At 33.1% G+C, this 19444-nt stretch overlaps 2 protein-coding genes and 1 pseudogene across 2 annotated transcripts; 2 read left to right on the forward strand and 1 right to left on the reverse strand.

Annotated features, from left to right (window-relative positions):
- Positions 1–1103: 1103 nt before the first annotated feature.
- On the forward strand, positions 1104–3290 carry LOC103942394 (annotated as a pseudogene).
- Positions 3291–5378: 2088 nt separating this feature from the next.
- LOC103942393 (zinc finger protein 3-like) lies at positions 5379–7090 on the reverse strand. The gene has a single exon (XM_009352579.3). The coding sequence runs from the start codon at positions 6419–6421 to the stop codon at positions 5573–5575; it is 849 nt and encodes a 282-aa protein (XP_009350854.1). The 5' UTR covers positions 6422–7090; the 3' UTR covers positions 5379–5572.
- A 5433-nt stretch (positions 7091–12523) lies between these two features.
- LOC103942392 (class V chitinase CHIT5a-like) lies at positions 12524–14217 on the forward strand. The gene is made up of 2 exons (XM_009352578.2): positions 12524–13921; positions 14020–14217. Exons 1-2 carry the CDS (start codon positions 12808–12810, stop codon positions 14040–14042), a joined length of 1137 nt encoding a protein of 378 aa, XP_009350853.1. The 5' UTR covers positions 12524–12807; the 3' UTR covers positions 14043–14217.
- Positions 14218–19444: the final 5227 nt, after the last annotated feature.

Here is a 19444-nt window from a genome sequence, read left to right on the forward strand (position 1 = left end):
CTATAAATTTCGCACAGGGAAATCTCAATGATGGCCCTCATCAATATAGTGTAATTAAGTTGCTATTCACTCATGGGATTCCAGGCCAAAATATCATTATGAGTTGATATTTTTCCGTAAGCAAGCAAGCAAGAGATGTATCCCTTTGCATTTACAAATTTATCGTGATGAGCATTGTAGATACAAGTGCATATATATCCTCGTTGTACGTAGAGTTGATAAATCAATCATTGAGTTGTTAATGGATATCTGTTAAGACTTGTTTAATTTGATATCACCGTCATATAAGGGTGAGGTTGGTAATGATGATGCTGGTGAAAGATGAAATCAAACTAAATGAATCTTAATTAGTATAAATTAACAGCCTAATAAATTGATTTGCTACCTCTACTTGTACTGCAGAAGCAATGTGTAGTATACTTAGTATAACTAGACCACCTCTTTTTTTTTTTTTTTTTTTTTTTTTTTTTTTTTTTCAGGAATGGTGGAGCTATCCAGTTTTGTTGCCATTGCTTTCACTCTTTTTCAAGCTTTTAATTCGGGGGCATGTTGGGTGGTTTACAAACCAAGTTGTGGCATGAATTTGAGCATAAGATGGGATCTACAAATGACACCTACAAGAGGGACAAGTAATTAAGAAAGTACAAACCTCTAATTAATATCTTGCATTTCAACTTTGAAGCAGATCAGACGAACCAACGAGTTATTAGTCTGATGATATTTATCTTTCTTAACTTTGAAATAGGTCACAAATTCGACTTTCCGTCACCATGGTTTATTTTAAATAATAATAATAATAACATTGTATATGTGAGTTAAGGTAATTAATCAGACCAGCATTACCATCTTCTTTTCTATTCAAGTTTGAATCTTCACTCCGGTAGCCTGAGAATCCGGATCTTATTTTTGAATTAGTTAATTTTTGAAGGCCCAAAATGCAATTTTTGCTGTTTGTATCCACCAATCCAGGCCGGGGTTGAAACTTCTTCTTCCTAATTTGAATGGGCCTAATTTAAAGCCCATTAAACGTTTATACACATTTGAACGTTCAAGGCCCAATTCACAAATCCATCTTCTTCTTCTTCCTCCCAATTATGTTCCACTGTTAAACTTAAAACCCCCAAAATCCTTAAACCCTAAATTCAAAAATCCAATTCCCAACCCCCAATGGCTCGACTGATTCGAACTGCTCGAGGCGTGCTTCCAATTTTTTCTTCTTATCCATATTCAAAGGCGTTCAGCGCCACCCAAATCTTCCGCCGCGTGAGGCAATCTCAGCCCTTCTCTTGCACAGCAGACTCTATGCTTCTGAAGCACTTCCCCAGTCGCCCATGGAAGCTAACATTCTTAGAATTCTCAGGAACGAGGTGGAGTACCAGTCCAAGTATGCTCTTCCTCAGCAGGTTGGTCATCCTCCTTTCTTATTCTTAGCTTCTGTTTGGTTTCCGAGGAAATTGCAGGAGTAGAAACTCAGAAAGAAACAATCTTTATCAACTTGATTGTTCGGGGTTTTTTTTTTTCTTTTCCTGATTTCTCAATTTGTATCGAACTATAGTGATTATTTGATATTTAGAGTTTGAGACCGTTTCTGTAACAATGAAAAGCGCTTCTATGATCTAGAAGCACTTTCTGGGGAAGTACCTGACATATGTTTCTTCAGAATGTACTGCGGAGTGCTTTTTCAGGATGCACTTCCGAATGCTTCCAGTTCTTCACCTGGATTTAACAAAAGATTCAACGTCATTCTAAAAAAAGCACTTATAGCAAAAACCGCTTCTTAGCAAAAATGCTTTGTCTATAAGTACTCTCAAATGAGCCCTTTTAAGTGTTGATTCTGAATTTCTCATCCACATTCATATTTGTGATGGCATTTTTAACAATAACTATAATCATTACAGCCTGCTACGAAATTCGAATCGTTTACAGTGCAGGATCGACCGGGAGAGCAGTGGATTACAATGAGAAGGAAATTAGGAGAGACTGAAGATATTAAAATTGAAGTCACTATGTTTGATGGGTATGAAACTGTTCGTAAAACTGGAGATGATAGCTCCGGGGAAGACGTGCGTCTTCACCTTAGTATGCTTGTTGATATTATAAAGGGGGGTGGTGGTTCCAAGGATTTGGAGTTTCTGTGCTCGGCCTGGCCGGATCGTTGGAGGTTCAGAAAGTTTATGTTCTTGAGCTTGATCGAATGCCAGCTAAGCCTTATATGGGACCTGATTTCAGGTACAATTTCAGGCCTCCCACATTGTATTTTCTGTTTTTTGGATTGTAAAGCCGTTGTTTCATATTTGTAATCATGTATATGAAGCACCAAATTGTTTCACTTTTGCATTGTAACGCTCTTGTTTCATTTTTGCAATCATGTATATGAAGCACCAAATTGTTTCACTTTTGGATTGTAACACCGTTGTTTCATTTCTGCGATCATTTTTCGATCATGTATCTGAAGCACCCTATTTACAATTCATTTCTTCTATCTCATCAGTCCTTATTTACGATATCAGCCTATCGATTTACCCTTAGCCTATTATTTTTGGTTTGAGGTCTTGGTTTTGGTGGCGAGGTGACCTTGTTTTCTTGCTTTTAGGGGCAGGAGTTTGAATGGAAGGCTTCAACAGAGGCTGAGAGAGTATTTAGAAGCCAGGGGAGTGACTGATGTACTACATGATGAGCTTTCTGTTTTCTTGCATCAGTACATGATGAACAAAGATAGAATAGAACTGATCAAATGGCTGGGTAAAGTTCAGTCGTTCGTGGAAAAATAGAGCGGTAAATATCTGAGAACTCAAATTAGATTTTCGGTCATTCTTTTCTTCTTGCTTAAAGAAATCTACCATTGATAAGATAGCAGGTTCTGCCCAAGGCACCCATTAAAGTTTAAAATGTGTGCAGCTCCTGAATGCTGTAGTATTTACTTAAGTCCGCAAGGGAAATTGACATTTGAGATGCATCTGTGATTGGTAGGCAGATTTGGAGTATTCACGTGTTGTTTTCTGGATTTCTCATTAGCCAAAGCTGCAGATGAAGTTTGACACAGCCGGAGGCTCTCGGCTATGCATCCTTCGTTGGTCTTCGAAGTGTGATGAACTAATCGAGTAAGGATTAGTGTTTCGAAATGTCACTATTTTGTGGAGTTTGGCGAAGAAACCAAACCCACACTTAAATTTTACTTAGTTTAATTTCGATGGCAAATGATAATGTTAGTGAAAAACACTTAAATAATCAAATTATACCCATTGTGTAATAACAGTGCAATAATAGTTGAGTCTACAGTTTTCCTCTTAGGTTTTGACTATGAAATGGAGTTTGGATGAGCTTATTCGTGAATAACCCATTTTAAAATCTTTTTTTTTTTTTTTTTTTTGGTAAATTCAAGTTCGATTTCTTCTCTTTATAATTTATTAAGATTAATTTAAAAAATCACTGGAGTGAAAATATTAATTAATTTCTACATGAATAATCAAATCCATTAAGAAATGTGCATGCACATGTAAAAGATTTGTGAATATGACATGTTATGGGGCAATTCTACGAAAAAGTTCTTTAATTGGAGAAATTTTTTAGTAGACCCGAAATACGGTTTGATACAACAAGTGGTCATAATATAAGTGGTTAAAGATTTTTTTCTTTTAAGTATCCAATCAATTATACAATAGGCACTTGGTGTATGACGCGTGTTTCTGATACGCTGAAAATCTGTCCGCGCGGTAGGCTTAGTCACTTACGCCAACCTCAATTTTAATAAAAAAATTTGTTTGTGATAGGAACTTAGCAAGTAATGTAAAATGTGGCACGTAAATAAATAATATAAGTTTGTAACTAAATCTTTTCTAGATTTTTCAGATCAATTAAGGACAATGTTGGTGATAGGAACTTAGCAAGTAATGTAAAATGTGGCACGTAAATTAATAATATAAGTTTGTAACTAAATCTTTTCTAGATTTTTCAGATCAATTAAGGACAATGACTCAATACACGCTCTTCAAAAGAGGACAAAGATACTCCCATTAGCTCAATAAATATAATTATCCGAAAAAAAAGTGAATAAATATAAAATTAAAAGAAAAGGCAAAATCATTTTATATTTTCTTAGAAGGACAAAAAAAACATCATCAATCTAATGTTCATAAGTATGACTTGGTTTCTTTGGGTTTCTTGTAATGGCAAGTTGACAACTTTAAATGTAATCCATGATCCATCTAATCTTAATCTCTTTTTTGTGAGTGGATCTTTGTCTAAGGGTTTATTTAAGAACCACTTCAGATTTTAGTTTTCAGTTTTTAAGTTCTAGTTTTCGATTTTAACCTACTCCCTCAATCATAATATCATTTGTTAAAAATAAAAAAAATAAAAAAATCAAAATGGTTATCAAAAGACTTTTAAGTTGCTCATAATTCAATTGTGTGAAAAGTTATTAACAAATTACAGGTTTATGATTTTTTCAAAAACTATTTCAAATTTTAAGCCATATTCAACATTTACGGGAACAACGCACATACAACAAGATGTGCACTCACTTTTTCGCCTGATTGATCATGCCATGTGAAAAGAAAAGTAGAGAGAAAGCGTATACAGCATGTTACAAGATTATCCAATCAATATGTCCCAGTGTATACAGCATGTTACTCTTAATTAAATTGTTTGTTTTGTTTGGATCGACGTAGACACACTAATCATAAATTATTTGGAACAAATTTCACAACCCTCACATGTTTTTCTACTTGCAAACATAACTTTATGTTTAACATTGTTGGACTAAACCAGAGGAGGTCAGTTTGTGATTGTTGATTATCAAATTTCACCATTTGATTTGAAGTGCAGATTCTTAAATTAGCAAAACTTGTGAATATATGTTACCCCATGGCTTCACTTACAATTTTATATTTTTCCAAAATATAAATTCCTTTTGTCGTCCATTTTTATAGATGGAATTCTCGATTGGCAAAACTTTTTGGAGGTTCATAATTATTTTTTAGGACATCAAATGGCTGCCGACCTCTTTTGATTCTATTCAGTGGCAACATACTTATAGAGAAGCCAACTTCCTCGCATGCTATATTACATCCATTAGTCACAATGTTGACAACATTTTGTATTTGGGATAGGGTGCTTTTTAATGAGGCATGCCAAGCGTTTATATTTGATTGTATGAGTTCCACGTGTTCTCAGAAATTTTCTTTATCTTAATAAAAAAAAATTCCTAGCCAAAAAAAGAAAGTAAGAGTCGTGCATAAGGAGAAAAAATTAATTTGAAATTCACTACCCAAAAGAAAAACAAAAGTTCTTGTTGTTGAACTAAAATGTGGAGTACAAAAGTTGGAAAAATGAAAAATTCTAATGGATTTGGGACAAGTTAAAAGCAAACCAAAAGAGATCAAATGCTCATGCTATTCTCAAAAATCAAATTTACACAAACCATATTCGAAATGTGAAACGAGAATTTTAAACCACATCTCAATACCGACATAAAAAAAATTCCAAAAAAAAAGAAAGAAAAAAGACAAGAGGATCATATATGATACAATGAAATGAAGAAGAATTTTGCCGTCTCGATACTACTAACTTGTTAGAGCTTGAGTGACAAGTCAAGCTTCTTCATTTCCTCCTGATCACTACCACTCTTGAAACGACTGTCGTTTCCCAACCAACATTTTCCAATTTCTTCACTGCTTTGTGAAACCATGTTGCTCTTTGCCATGTCAAATCTCCCAGCACCACCAACACCTTTAGCTGCTGCAGCCGCAAGCTTTCCGACCGCCGGTTGCTGATCAAAAAGTGACCTTGACCCAAAAGTCCGATGTCCATACGAACCACCAAACCTGATCGCAGACGAAGACATCATGGAACTAGGCTTGTGAATCATGGAGTGAGCCTGAATGTCCAGTGCCCTAAAAGCACCGCCACCATGGAGAGGCAGAGAAGCCAAACTTGAGCAATAAGGGTACCCAAAACCTGCAGCTGAGGCCATTATGTGGGACCCCAACATCCTCTGCCCTCTCTTTGCTAGGGTTCTCTCTCGTTTGTGGGCATTCTGGTGCCCTCCGAGCGCCTGCGAGCTGTAAAATTTTCTTTGGCAGTAGTTGCATGAGAAAACCCTAGGCTCTGCCGCATCTGAAACAAGGGGGGTGGTGGTGGTGGTGGTGCCTTCTGATGAGCCCGTTTCGAGGCATTCGAGTAGATTGAGCTCCGGATTATCGAAGCAGAACCTGCGATTCGAATTGCTATCCGAAGCGTCTAGATCGATTATTCGGATGCTAGGTTTCTTCTCTTTTTCTTGATCTTTCATCTCCTCTTCATCTTCTTCAACTCTTAGTTTCTGTTTGGTTTCCTTTGGGTCTTGAAGTGGAGTGTTTGGACATGGAGGAGCTTCTGCTAATGAGAAGATATTTGTTTCATAATTCTTAGCTGGTTCCATTGCTGAAATATTGAAGGATGTTTTCTGATTTTTTTTTTTTTCAAGTGGGATTATGAAAATTTGAGTTGATAGAACGTTGTAAGCAAAAACTCAAGAGGATAAAAAGTTTGTTTATTGGACTGAGGGAAAGTAAATGTTTTTTGTGGTATATATGGATAATGGAAGAATCCACTGTTGTTAGTAGCTTTTTTTATTTATTTTTAAATATATTAAGATAAAGTTTATTTAACTTTATATTGGTAGGTTTACTTAATGTGATTTGTCACATACTTTGATTGGATCAATGGAAGTTTTACACAGTTCTTCTATCTATCCATAAATCGACAAAAAAATAAAAGGTATTTTAGTTTTGACATGAAAATATCATTTTTCTTTGATTTCTTGTTTTTTTATGAGGATTGTGTTTTACTCATTGCATGCATAAACAAATGCTTTCCTTATTTGCAAGTGTACTATAGATATTCTTAATTACTTGAGTTATAAGTACTTTATGAATTTTTATTTTTTTATTTTTTGAAAAAAAGGACCGAATTGAAGCGATTGATGTTCCCGGCAATGTCACCCTAGCTAGGGCATGAAATACATCTCAGTACATGGCACTGTCACCCTTGCAACATTCTGTGGGGGACCTCACTCTAATAATCATCTCATTTTCATGTGTGTTGTGGACAGAACATTATTGACATCTACTTGTAATTTCAATGACTTATTTTCCCTACGAGGGTACTTTCCTATCATCTTTTTGAAATATGGTCGACGAGAGAAACTTATCTACATTAAGTGTATATTTATTAGAGTAGTCTGGTTAAAACACATCTAACACTGAATAAGATCACACATAGTAAGTAAGACCAAAATACTCATAAACCTAATACTTTTGCGAAAAATGCTCTATGAATATACGAATTATGACATGGTGGTTCATAAACTCTATACAAGTTTTTCTTTGATTTCATATAGATTGAATATATGTTAGGTGAAGTAAATTATTAACAAACTAAAAAGGGCATGCATTTCGAGAATTACTAGTTTATAATTTAACAATTAACTATCATTGCGAATAAGTGCATGTTTATTTTTTGGTTTAATTTTAATTGTTTTGAGATTAGCTGTTGTCAACTGTCTTAACCTTAATTTAAAAAACCCTAAAAAGTTAAAACCCTCATTATCCTTAAACCCTAGAGTCCATGTTACTACAGTAATAGATTATTAGCACGCAATGCATCCACTTAAACATAAATTAATCTCGCAGGTAAAAGCTAATTTGGTTCACCGGCACAAAAGCTAGCTAATATTCTTATTTTCTATTCTTTTCAAAAGAAATAAAAACTAAAAGATGATATGTCAATGGTGGAATGGCGAAATGGCCGACAAATAAAATAGGGGGCAAGCTGATGTGGAGTTCCTCATGCTAATGTGCCATGATAGTGCCGTTTCATGCTGCATTATTAATATTTAATCACGATTAAATCTGCAAAGTTAACCCCTAAAGATAAGTATAATCTTTTGAGCAACTTCTAGGTATACCTGAAACACGATCACTTTTATTGTAACAAATAAAATAATACACTTAGTGGAGGATTTAAGAATTCAAATATTAGGGAGTCTCAATGTTAAAGGTTTAAGTTTTTTAATAGCAACAGAATGCGAAGCACGTAAATAAATTTCAATTTATTCACTGAGGTATTTGGTCAAACAATTGGTATGCTTGTTGTTGTCATTCAAACCATGTTACGCACATGTTAACAGATATCGATATATGCCAAAGCAAAAATGGATGAGTGTTATCGAGAAAATTTGTCAAGTGCTATCGACACAACTACCAAGATATACCTAGCGGGCATTACTTTTTTTTTTTTAGTACATCGATATTTTTATACCAAGGGGAGGGGGAGTTCGGCTAAGTCACACAATGGACAACCTAATTTGATATTGAATTCGCCATCCACAAGATTCGAATCTAAGACCTCTCACAACGGGCATTACTTAAACACTTGTTGGGCACAAAATGAATTTGAACAAACATTCGAAGGGTCCTCATAAGACTTTCCGAACTCCAGATGGTCCTGAGACTACCTTAATTCTAATGTGCCGTCACTGATACACCGTGTGATTTGTGTTCTAAGTAACTATAACAATTTCTCTAATCTTTGGATTTATTTATTTAAATGTTATTTTTTATAGAATTATTGCACGGGCATAAAGTCATTTTAGGAAACTTTCTCTTCTTTCACCCAATCATAACCCCACATAAAAGTTTGGTGAGAATAAAATTGAGTGACTCACACTGACTTGAGTGGAGTTTGGTATTTTACCTTCTAATTGGTTTAATCAACTCATATGATTCCATGTTTAAACATTCATAGTCAAATCAAATATGGGACCAAATCTCCTTTTGAGATCTCCCTGTCTGTCCAGTCTCCAAACTAGTTCGACATACGAACTACTCCAAAAGAAGAAACCCATGAAAGTTCCATAAATCCATCACCTCCTCCACCTCAAATGTTTTTCAAACATTTGAACTCTATTTCAAACATTTCATAGGGGGGCAACTTTATCAGAGAAAAACTTACATATTACGGTGATGTGACTCTTCGTTAATAATATAAGTCACGGGATTAGTGTTGTAGATATGAATGTCAAATCAACTCATTAGATGTAAATTTTCTTTCATTTACAGACGACAGTCATCCGCTTAAAATAGTACTACCCATCAAGGAAACAAGAGAAAAATGCAAAACAACTCAACGGCTCATGAGATTCAAAAGCATGGAATGCAACATGAAAACTTCTCAAAAAGTCACTTCTAGTACTACTATTGATTGAACTTAAAACTTTCAAAAGACAAAATCAAAATTAGGGGTCGCAATGAGTCGTATTGATCAAGTTTACTAATTTTTGTTTGGATCGTGTGTTAGTGTCAACCTACGAGTTGATCCACAAAGAAGAAGTTATCAATTCATAAATAATATGCTAAATGAACATTGTTAGTCCAATTTTAATCATGAAGACCTAGTTCAAGTCACATAAGATGTCACATTCGAAATTGACAATCTTACTTTAAAACAATCAGAACCAATGATTTAAAGGAAAACTAATGAAAATGGCTTGAAAACTTTGAGTTTTAACGATAAGGACAAAATAAAAGGTAAAGTGAATAGTACTAGGATTGACTTTTTAGTGTAAAAATGTGATTTTTTGTTAAAGTGAACAGTACCGCGAACTTTTCGTTAAAACTCCTATGATTTAAAGGGAAGCCTCTCAAGCCCAATTGTGTCCTAAAAGTACCATAGAAATTGTTAGCGGGTTTATCTAGTCATTAGGCAGCCCTAATTTCATCCGAAACTAATCCTGAGGTATAGAACACTAACTCTTTGAGGTTGGCCCAAAAATCCAAACCCAGTTGCCCTACACATGCGGGATATGAGTGCCAAGTAGGAACTACTAATTAGTACAAAGAACAAAAGGATTGCTTCTCTGCTTCTCTGGTTTTGGCTTTCACACACCCAGTAATTGTATTTTATAACGTTTGACAGTTTAAGTGGAAATGGTTAATATTAATCCATTATGGCTTTCACACACCCAGTAATTGTATTTTATAACATTTGACAGTTTAAGTGGAAATGGTTAATATTAATCCATTATATATATATGTGTGTGTGTGTGTGTGTGTGTATGTGAGGTTTACCTACTTTGAAGCTGAAGCATTCAACTTAGTGATTGGACCAAAATCCATTGAACCCTAAAATAAACAACCTAGATTAAAAACATTAAAAAGTAATTATGTGCTTCCAAAGTTTTAGTGGGTTGCTTTCTTCACCAATCACCACTAAATGTATCTCCAATGGTCCAATGGATGTATATAATTATACAATATATAAAACTTGACTTGATCAATTTGGATCCGGATCCCCTCCTGACCTTAAAAAACTGAGCCTGCTAAGCAGGCAATCGTGGTCGTTGAAATTTAATCCAACGGCTACAATTATTATAACTTTTAGAGGACCCTCTGTTTGTAACCGTTGAATCAAATTTTAACAATTATGATTGCTTGTTCATTAGACTCAGTTTTTAAAGGTCAGGAGGAGATCCGAATCCGATTAATTTCATATGTGACTTACGGGGACCTCAGCAATTTTATCGGTGCATGTGAGATCACGAGTGTATGCTTTAAATGATGAAAATTAGATGCCACCCCATAATTAAGAACAAAGAACATGACCCTTTGAAGAATTATCTGAATTGGATTAAAAGTAGGGTGCTTTAGATTTTGGCCCTTACAATTCATTATTTCTAGATAAAAATTCATCTATCTTTAAATATCCAATTTAAGCCCAAATTTAAAATTTGCAAACATATAGGAACACTATTGACCTATTAATACAATTTATTTACACTCATGCCACTCATACTTTATGGTCCCTTTTCCAAATTCCTAAATTTATGCCAAATTAAGTAGTAGAAAAAGTGAAATAAAATGAAAAAAGTGTTTGCATTAACCGTATCTATGTCAAACTAGAAAAGTAGTTTTTTTTCTGGTGATATATTTTGTAGCAATTTTATCCATATTAATTGGTAGGTAAATTAGTTTGTTCCAATTATTTAAAAAAAAAAAATACTACACCTATATTATATATTTTGAATCAAATAACATTCCTCTAACTTGTAGGTAAATTATTTTCTATGTATTGTTATATATGTTAAACACGTTTTGTTGTTGTATAAACATGAGTGGAACATAATATTGTTGATTTTATACATCAAACTGCATTTCTTTTGTTATAGGTAAATTATTTTCCATGTACAAGTACTTATGTTAGGCAAGTTTTGTTGTTGGTACTTACAATATTTTGTATCATCGTAAAGAAAGATGTTACATTACACCCATGGTATAATTGTTGTAGGTGAATTATTGGAAATTAATTTGTAGTTAGGTAATGAACATTTTGCATCATTGGAAATGAACATTTCAAAGAGTAAGTAGGTAAATTAATTTGTTCTAATTATATAAAAAAAATTACACTACACCTAGCTATATTTAATTTTTCCAATTATTAAAAAAATTTATACTACACCCAACCAAATAACATTTCTCTAACTTGTACGTAAATTATTTTTCATATATTGTTAGATATGTTAGGCGCGTTTTATTGTTGTATAAACATGGGTGTAACATAGTATTTTTAATACTATACATCGAACTACATTTCTTTTTAATATAGGTAAATTATTTTCCATGTATTAGTAAATATGTCAGGCACGTTTTGTTGTTGGTATAAACATTATTTTGCATCATTGTAAAAAAGAGATATTATATTACACCCATGGTATAATTGTTCGTAGGTAAATTAATGTGCATGTAGATAATGAAATACAATGTTCTAATATATTAATAAAAAAAGGAAAAATTCAAAAGTATTCAAGAGTAGGGTGAAAAAACTGAATTGAATAGTTTTATGAAAATTCAAAACCTTTCTAAAAAATTAATATGCAATAAATTTTTAACATTAATGTCTTTTTTTTTTCTTGTTGCAAAATCATTTACTATTTCCTTACAATTAATTGTCTACATAAAGTATGTAATAGGGGTATTTTAGGCTTGTGAAAAATGTAAAATGTGTGAATTAATATGAAGTTAATGAATTTGCTTATGTGGATCCTAGTCATTGGGTTTTCTTTGAATAAAAAAGTTATGTAGGGTTTTATATGAAGAAAATTGAGTTTGAAGGGCTAAAGTCATATTTTCAGTTAAAAGTAAAGTCCAACTTTTTTATTTATCTTTAGGTTTCATCTATTACAGAGACGTTTTAGTATACGGTAACTCTCTCACGAGAAATAAAGTGTGGCAGCCTTCTCACAAAGGGTGGAGTAGACTTCCGCCCGCGAGCATTTTATATACATACGTAAGTCTCACCCCTTTATGAGAAGGCTAACGGCAACCCGTATACAAGACTTTCTCCTCTCATGAAGTTGAATGAAACTTAAGACTCTAGCTATAGATACAGACACGAGCAGTTTGTCTGCAGAAACTTCTATTTAAAATGACCCAGTTTTTTTCTCTTTTTAATTTACAATTCCTTTCCAAATAGATACATCCTTTTCTTCCCAAATTTTCTGTAAATTAATTTGGCTGTATATGCTCGATATTTTCCTCCTCCTTCAAAGTTCAAACCCTAGCTGCTAATTTGGCTTGACATATATCCAGCAGGAAACTTCAACAACATACTTCCAAACACAAAACCAAATGTTGTAAACTTGGTCGATAATATTAAATTCCTTAGCATTCGCACTTCCTCCTTCCTCCTTCCTCTATAAAAAAAAAACCCTAATAACCCAAATTGAGCCAAGCCAGCCATTTCCGAATCTTGTACCTCAGAAGCAGAGCAATGGGTACCCCAAAGTTGATGCCTTTTTTCATCCTAGTAATCTGCCACACAATGCTGTCTTCCGGCTCGGGTTCGAATTCGGATCATATTTATCCATCTGGCAAGGGAATCAGAGCAGCCTATTTCCCATCATCTAATTCGTTCTCACCATCCTCTATAGACACCCAATACTTCACCCACATCTACTATGCTTTCCTCCAACCCGAATCCACCACTTACAAACTCAACGTCACCGAATTCGACAAAGCGAGGATACCCGAATTCATCAAAGCGCTTCGGAGCAAAAACCCTCCTGTCACAACACTCCTGTCCATGGGAGGCGGCGGTAACAATGCAACCGTGTTTGCACTCATGGTTTCCACCCAGGCGACCCGGGAAGTTTTCATCAACTCCACAATTCAGGTAGCTCGGAAATATGGCTTCCAAGGCCTTGACTTGGATTGGGAGTTTCCTCAAGATGCCCTGGAAATGTCAAATCTTGCCTTGTTGTACAAGGAATGGAGAAAGGCTCTGGATAATGAGGCTAGAGTTTGCGGTAAACCCTGTTTACTTTTAACCTCCGCGGTATATTACGCTTCAAAATTTACTTTTCACGGCGGTCCGAGATCGTATCCGGCCGGGGCAATAAGTAAATATTTGGATTGGGCCAGCCCAATGTGCTTTGATTATCATGGGTCATGGGCAAATTTCACCGGGATGAATGCTGCGTTGGATGATTCCAAGAGTAATATTAGTACTCGTTATGGAATCGGGTCGTGGATTGAAGCCGGTGTCCCGTCCAAAAAGCTCGTCATGGGTCTGCCTTTGTACGGGCGGACTTGGACGCTCAAGGACCCGAAAGTAAACGGGATCGGGGCACCGGCTTTGGGTGTGGGCCCTGGGGATGGTGTTTTGGTTTATCACCAAGTACTTAATTTTAACACTAGAACCAACGCAACTGTTGTGTATGATACCGAATCAGCGTCTTACTATTCTTATTCGGGTAGCTCTTGGGTCGGGTATGATGGTGTCCGGTCCGCAAACATGAAGGTCCGGTTCGCGAAGTCGTTGGGCTTGGGCGGATACTTCTTTTGGGCTCTGGGCCAGGACAATGAATGGGCCATATCAAAACAAGGTGAGGCTCCAACCCAAACTCAATTTGAATTCAATATTTTTTTTTAATTCCACATTTTATGTAGGTTTGAGTTTAATGTTGTGTTTCTTGTTTGGCAGCTTCTAATGCTTGGAAATACTGAGGATTTATTTTTAAGGGAATATGAATGCGCCAAATCCGGAGCTTCGTGGTATATTCTCTATTAGAATCCATCTCATTACGCGATGAGACAATGTTATGAACTCCTCAAGTAATAAAATACATTTATTTGTGTAATTTCATTGTAGTTTATTTATTGTAAAGTATAAATATTTGCTTAATAATACACATAGTTTAAGATCTCATGTCCAAAAGGTAACCAATTTAGTGCATATGTGGATACAATACCTATTTGGCAGACTTTATTAGGGGTGGGCACGGTTTGGCTCGGTGCAGTTTTAAAGTAAAATTGAAATTGAAATCGAATTCAAAATTTATTTCAGTTCGGTGTGGTTTTTGGGTAAGAAGTAAAAACTGATATAGAACCAAACCATTTGGTTTCGCATGTGTCACACTTGTAGGCTCGTTAAAAAAATTGACATTAATACAAGTATTCAACATTCAAACAAACTCAAAATTCCATACCTAGTCATTTGCAAACTAAATGTTTTATCTCATTAATACAACTCAAATAAAAAAAATCCATGATAATGACCATGCTAAAATTCAACTTGATGAATTTTTTTTTTTTTAACGAACAATATTATTTACATTAAGGGGAAGGAGGTGGGCCTCACAATGGGCTAGCAATAACGTGGTTCAAATTCACCTTTGGCGAGAATCGAACCTAAGACCTTTCACTTACAAGTGAAGAGGAATAATACTAGACATTAGTACTAAGTGGCAACTTGAAACAAAGTTCAACATCAAAACGCCTATGACATTACTTTACTACAACCCAGTTGAAAAGGTTAAGTTTACCATACTAAAATCATAGTTCAAACAATGTTCAACGTCAAAATGCCTTATGACATTAGTACAACTGGAAAAAATAAATTGTTGGGTAAATGATAAAAAACTACCTCAACTATGGGTCAAACGACACTTTCATACCTCATCTTTTAAAAATGACAATGTCATACCTAATCTTACGAATTTGGTCCAATGTCAGACCTCCATTAGTTTTTCTGTTAATTTCTCTGTTAAGTGCTGACATGGCTAGAGACGGGACCCACTCACTAATCCAACTGGATTAAAAATTAATTAAATATATTTTAATAATTAAATGTTAAAAAATTAAAAATAAAATTGTTTTTTTATATAAAATTGTGGGATCCACCTCTATAAATCCTTCCCCACCTGTCCGCCTAACCTACCTCCATTACCCTCTCTTTCCCTAGCTATAAATTAAAAATTAAAATTTATAGTTGTTTATATTAATGAAATTTTAAATAAAAAACCATAATTTGTGCGAAAAATATTAAAATATAAATTATACTATTGTGTGTGTGTGTGTGTAAACATGGGTACATTCTTCAAAATCACAAAAAAAAATTATTGTACCAAAATATGGGTACATTCATCAAAATCACAAAAAAAAAAAAAAAAGATATTAGGCTTAATAACATTAGTAAATTTCTTCAATTAAACTTGACATGGATACATTCTTAAATCAAATAAAAAAGAATGTACCCATATAAGTTTAAAAATGGATTAGAAAAAAAAAATTGAATAGATTTTATATTAAAAAAGGGTACATTTTACACATAACAAATTGGTATATTTAAGAATGAGTACATTTTAAGATTAAAAATTTGAAAAAATTACATGCATGGGTACATATAATATTAAAAATTTGAAAACATTTAAAAAAAAAAAAAACTAATGGGTACAAACTTATTCTAATTTATTTATTTATTTTGGAAATGTTTTGAATTGAAAATTAGTTGGGAGTTTAATAAAGGTGTGAGTATTAAAATTCTAAATCAATTATTAATTTTTATTTTAAAAAAAGTATGTAACTGACATGTAAATTCATTATTATTTTAATTCTAGGGACTCAGATCAAAATCTAAAAACTAATACGGTTTCAGTCAATGAACATTAGTAACTAAGGACCGAATACTAATTTTTTCTTTGGGATGTTTTGATGTAGATGCCTTGTTTTTTAATTACTTAGACTAAACATTTGTTTCTTTTAAAATTTTGATTAAACATTCTCCTATAAATTTGGGGATTATAATTTCCTTTTGGCAAATTATCTCGTTTTCTTTTCATTATTAGTGCATTTACAATTTTAAAAATTGTCATTAGTTCATAAATTATGAAAATCTGAAATCTTCGAATACTCATACAACATCGGTGTTTTATCTTGACTCATAAAACATACCTAAAAGACAACTTGCAAAAAAAAATTTCTTTAAATAATTGGCAAATACATAATACACACATAAAATGTAGATACAAACAATAAAATAGAAAGTTACTAAAACTTACATATTGGTACATTTAAAATAAACGTACCTAAAATCCATTGGTAACTTCAATTTAACATGGGTACATTTTAATTCAGCATGGTTACATTTTAATTTAGTAATGGAACATTTTAATATGGTATGAAGACCTTCAATTCGGCATAGGTACGTTTTAATTTAAAAATAAGTTGTGTTGGTACATTTTAATGTTTTTGTTAAGAAATATGGTACATTAATTTCACCTGAATCATAGTTGAATTCTAACGAAGAAAATAGAGAATGAGAAAGAATATTAACCCTTACAGTAGTAAAGATGGTACCAAGTTAGAAACGATTTATATATATTATCATATTGAAAATTCTTAATAATTTAAGTCTCTCGGTCCTCAATATTTGGTTATTATCTATTTGGATATTATTGAATTTTTAAATTGAGGAAAGGTTAAAGATAATAAATTAAATAAATATTATTTGAAGGCATTTCTAGCGTAGAAATTAATTTAAAATAAATTTGAAAAACATCTAAATCAAGAATATACGTGCAATGGATGGTTTAATCAAACTTAAAGCACCTAAATCTAAAGTTAAAAAAGAATAAATGTTTTATCTAAAAATATTTAAAATGAGACATCTAATTCTAATATTCTCTTTTGCTTTCGCATTATTCAAAATTTTCAATTTCACATTAAATACAGAGAGGTTTTATAGACCTTTCCTTTGCTGCATGTGTTTGATATATTCCATGTGTTTGTGTGACACATTTACAAATCGCGCCTAACTCAAAATTAAAGTTGGGCTAACCTATTCCAACGAATTTTATTTATAGAATTATTATTAGCATTACAAATACAAACTAATCATTTCATATATTCCTTGTTTTTATAAAGGAAACACTCGATACCAAATAGAGAAAAATATTTTTTACTGAATAGTGTTTTTTGTTAGCTTGTCAATCATGATTATTACTTTTTCATATTTCTATATTAATTTCAAAGTAACAATTACAATTAGTCATTGTGTATAAGTTTGCACAGTAAAACTCAAATACATAAAATCACTTACAACATACAAGAAACTCGAGTTTACAACATGTCTGGCTACCTCTACCCACACTAAATTTTAGAAAACACATCGTCTCTCTCCCCATAATAGCCACCCCAGCCAGTGAGCCATATGTGGTGGTGAAGTAGAACAAGACTTTGATGAGGTAATAGATTCTGATAAAGGAAGATTGTAGGAAAGTCACTCAACATGTTTTTTAAATAGCAAGCATATATCCCTTATATTTAGGCCAACTTGCGCAACGTCCTTCACCCCCTCCCTTCTCCTCAAAACCCTACCACCCTAGCTAGCCTATCATCTTAAAATATACAATCATGCTAAACGGAAAGTCATGTCATGTGACTCAAAAGGCGAGGAATCTTAAGATTTTGCACCATCATGAATCTTCTAAATAATGTATTGTCATAACCAGGCAAATTATATTATATTAACTTGTTAAACTAAAATGGTTATTGAAATTATCTAAAATCTTTATTTTGGTTTCTGACAATAAAAATAGTTCATGAGTTCATTCACTACCAATCATTTTAACAAAGATATTTTACGGAATGACGAAAATAATTGATGGTGAATAAACTCAGAACCACTTCTATCGATTTTCAATCTCAAAAACCTAAATGAAGAGTTATTCTAATATCAAAGATTTTGGCTAAAAAAACGTATATTATATTCGTAGAGAACAAGGGAGAGTGATAAGCTTTTCTTATCATGCTCCATTAGATTAATGCAGTTGGCTTAGTCAATGATGGTGCTTTTGATAATCATATTATTATAAATAAATAAGCTCATTGTGGTGGGCTTGTTTTGAGCCAGATAATGCTTGCACGATCCTCCAAGACGCGGTAAGAATAACTTAACTTTAATCTTTGATGTTAAGGTTAATCTTGCACTAGTTTAATAATCATATATCTTCACATAACTTTTACGATCAAGTTGAAGCAAATATCATACATTACTGACAACAATCCGTTCCAATAATACATGGTGACTACTAATGATTGTTACTAAATACTTCGTTAATTATGACTATTGGTCGCGCTTGCTCTTGCTCTTATTCTCATTCTCATTCATCACTAAGTTTGAATTCGTTCTTAGGTAAAAACTATTATATATATATATATATATATCTATCTGTATGTTCCAAAAGATGGTACATGTAGCAAAAGATATAGCTTTCCAGACACAATATCCTACGTTTTTCTCCACTAAAACAAACAATTGAAAGTGTATATTTAGTGCGCATTCCATTCAGCATTAAGGTGATTTGCCAACTTTTTCTTGCATGTATTAGGATTGGCTCAGTTTCCATTAACAATCATCATGCTCTATGTGTCTCTTTCTCCAACTCCACCCCACGTTTCAAAAGGTTTTGGATTTGTCTCTATCACTTAGGTGTGATCGATTTGCTGGTACTGTGTCTTAAGTTTTTTAATTATGTTTTGAGAAAGGCTAAGAAAATTTTCTCAAAAGTGGAATTCTTGATCGACTTTCTGTTACCATATATTTTTGACATAATATTTTATAATATTTACACAAGAATTAAACTGTGAGATGATAAAGTTTATAAAAAATTTTACCTTTAGCATTTCTCATCGATTAAAAGTGGACACGGTAGCTCCTTACTTCTTATGTCCCACTTCCCATTCTTAAACTATTGAATTCTAGTGCAAATTTCAAAATAACTAAGTTGATTAGAGCTATGCACCTGTATTAAAGTTTGAATCAATTTTTTTTTTTAACTTAAATTAATTTAAAATAGACCTATATTAATAAAAAAAAGCAAAGTATTGAATTCTATTCATCCAAGAAGTACTGAAGTCCACATATTAGTATTAGGGTTACCAACTCTTTGCTAATAATAATATACTCACCCTTAGGAACAAAGAAGAGAGGGAAAATAATTAAAATATGTTTTGAAATAAGTAATAACTAATATATAACAACAGAGAAAGTTGACTTATTAAGAAAAGGCTAAATAGCCAAAATAGTCTCTGAGATTTGCATAATTCATCACTTAGGTCCCTGAGAT

The sequence above is a fragment of a genome, unplaced genomic scaffold, assembly GCF_019419815.1.
Source record: "Pyrus x bretschneideri cultivar Hongxiangsu unplaced genomic scaffold, Pyrus_bretschneideri_v1 Contig28, whole genome shotgun sequence".
In the NCBI taxonomy this organism is placed as follows: domain Eukaryota; kingdom Viridiplantae; phylum Streptophyta; class Magnoliopsida; order Rosales; family Rosaceae; genus Pyrus; species Pyrus x bretschneideri.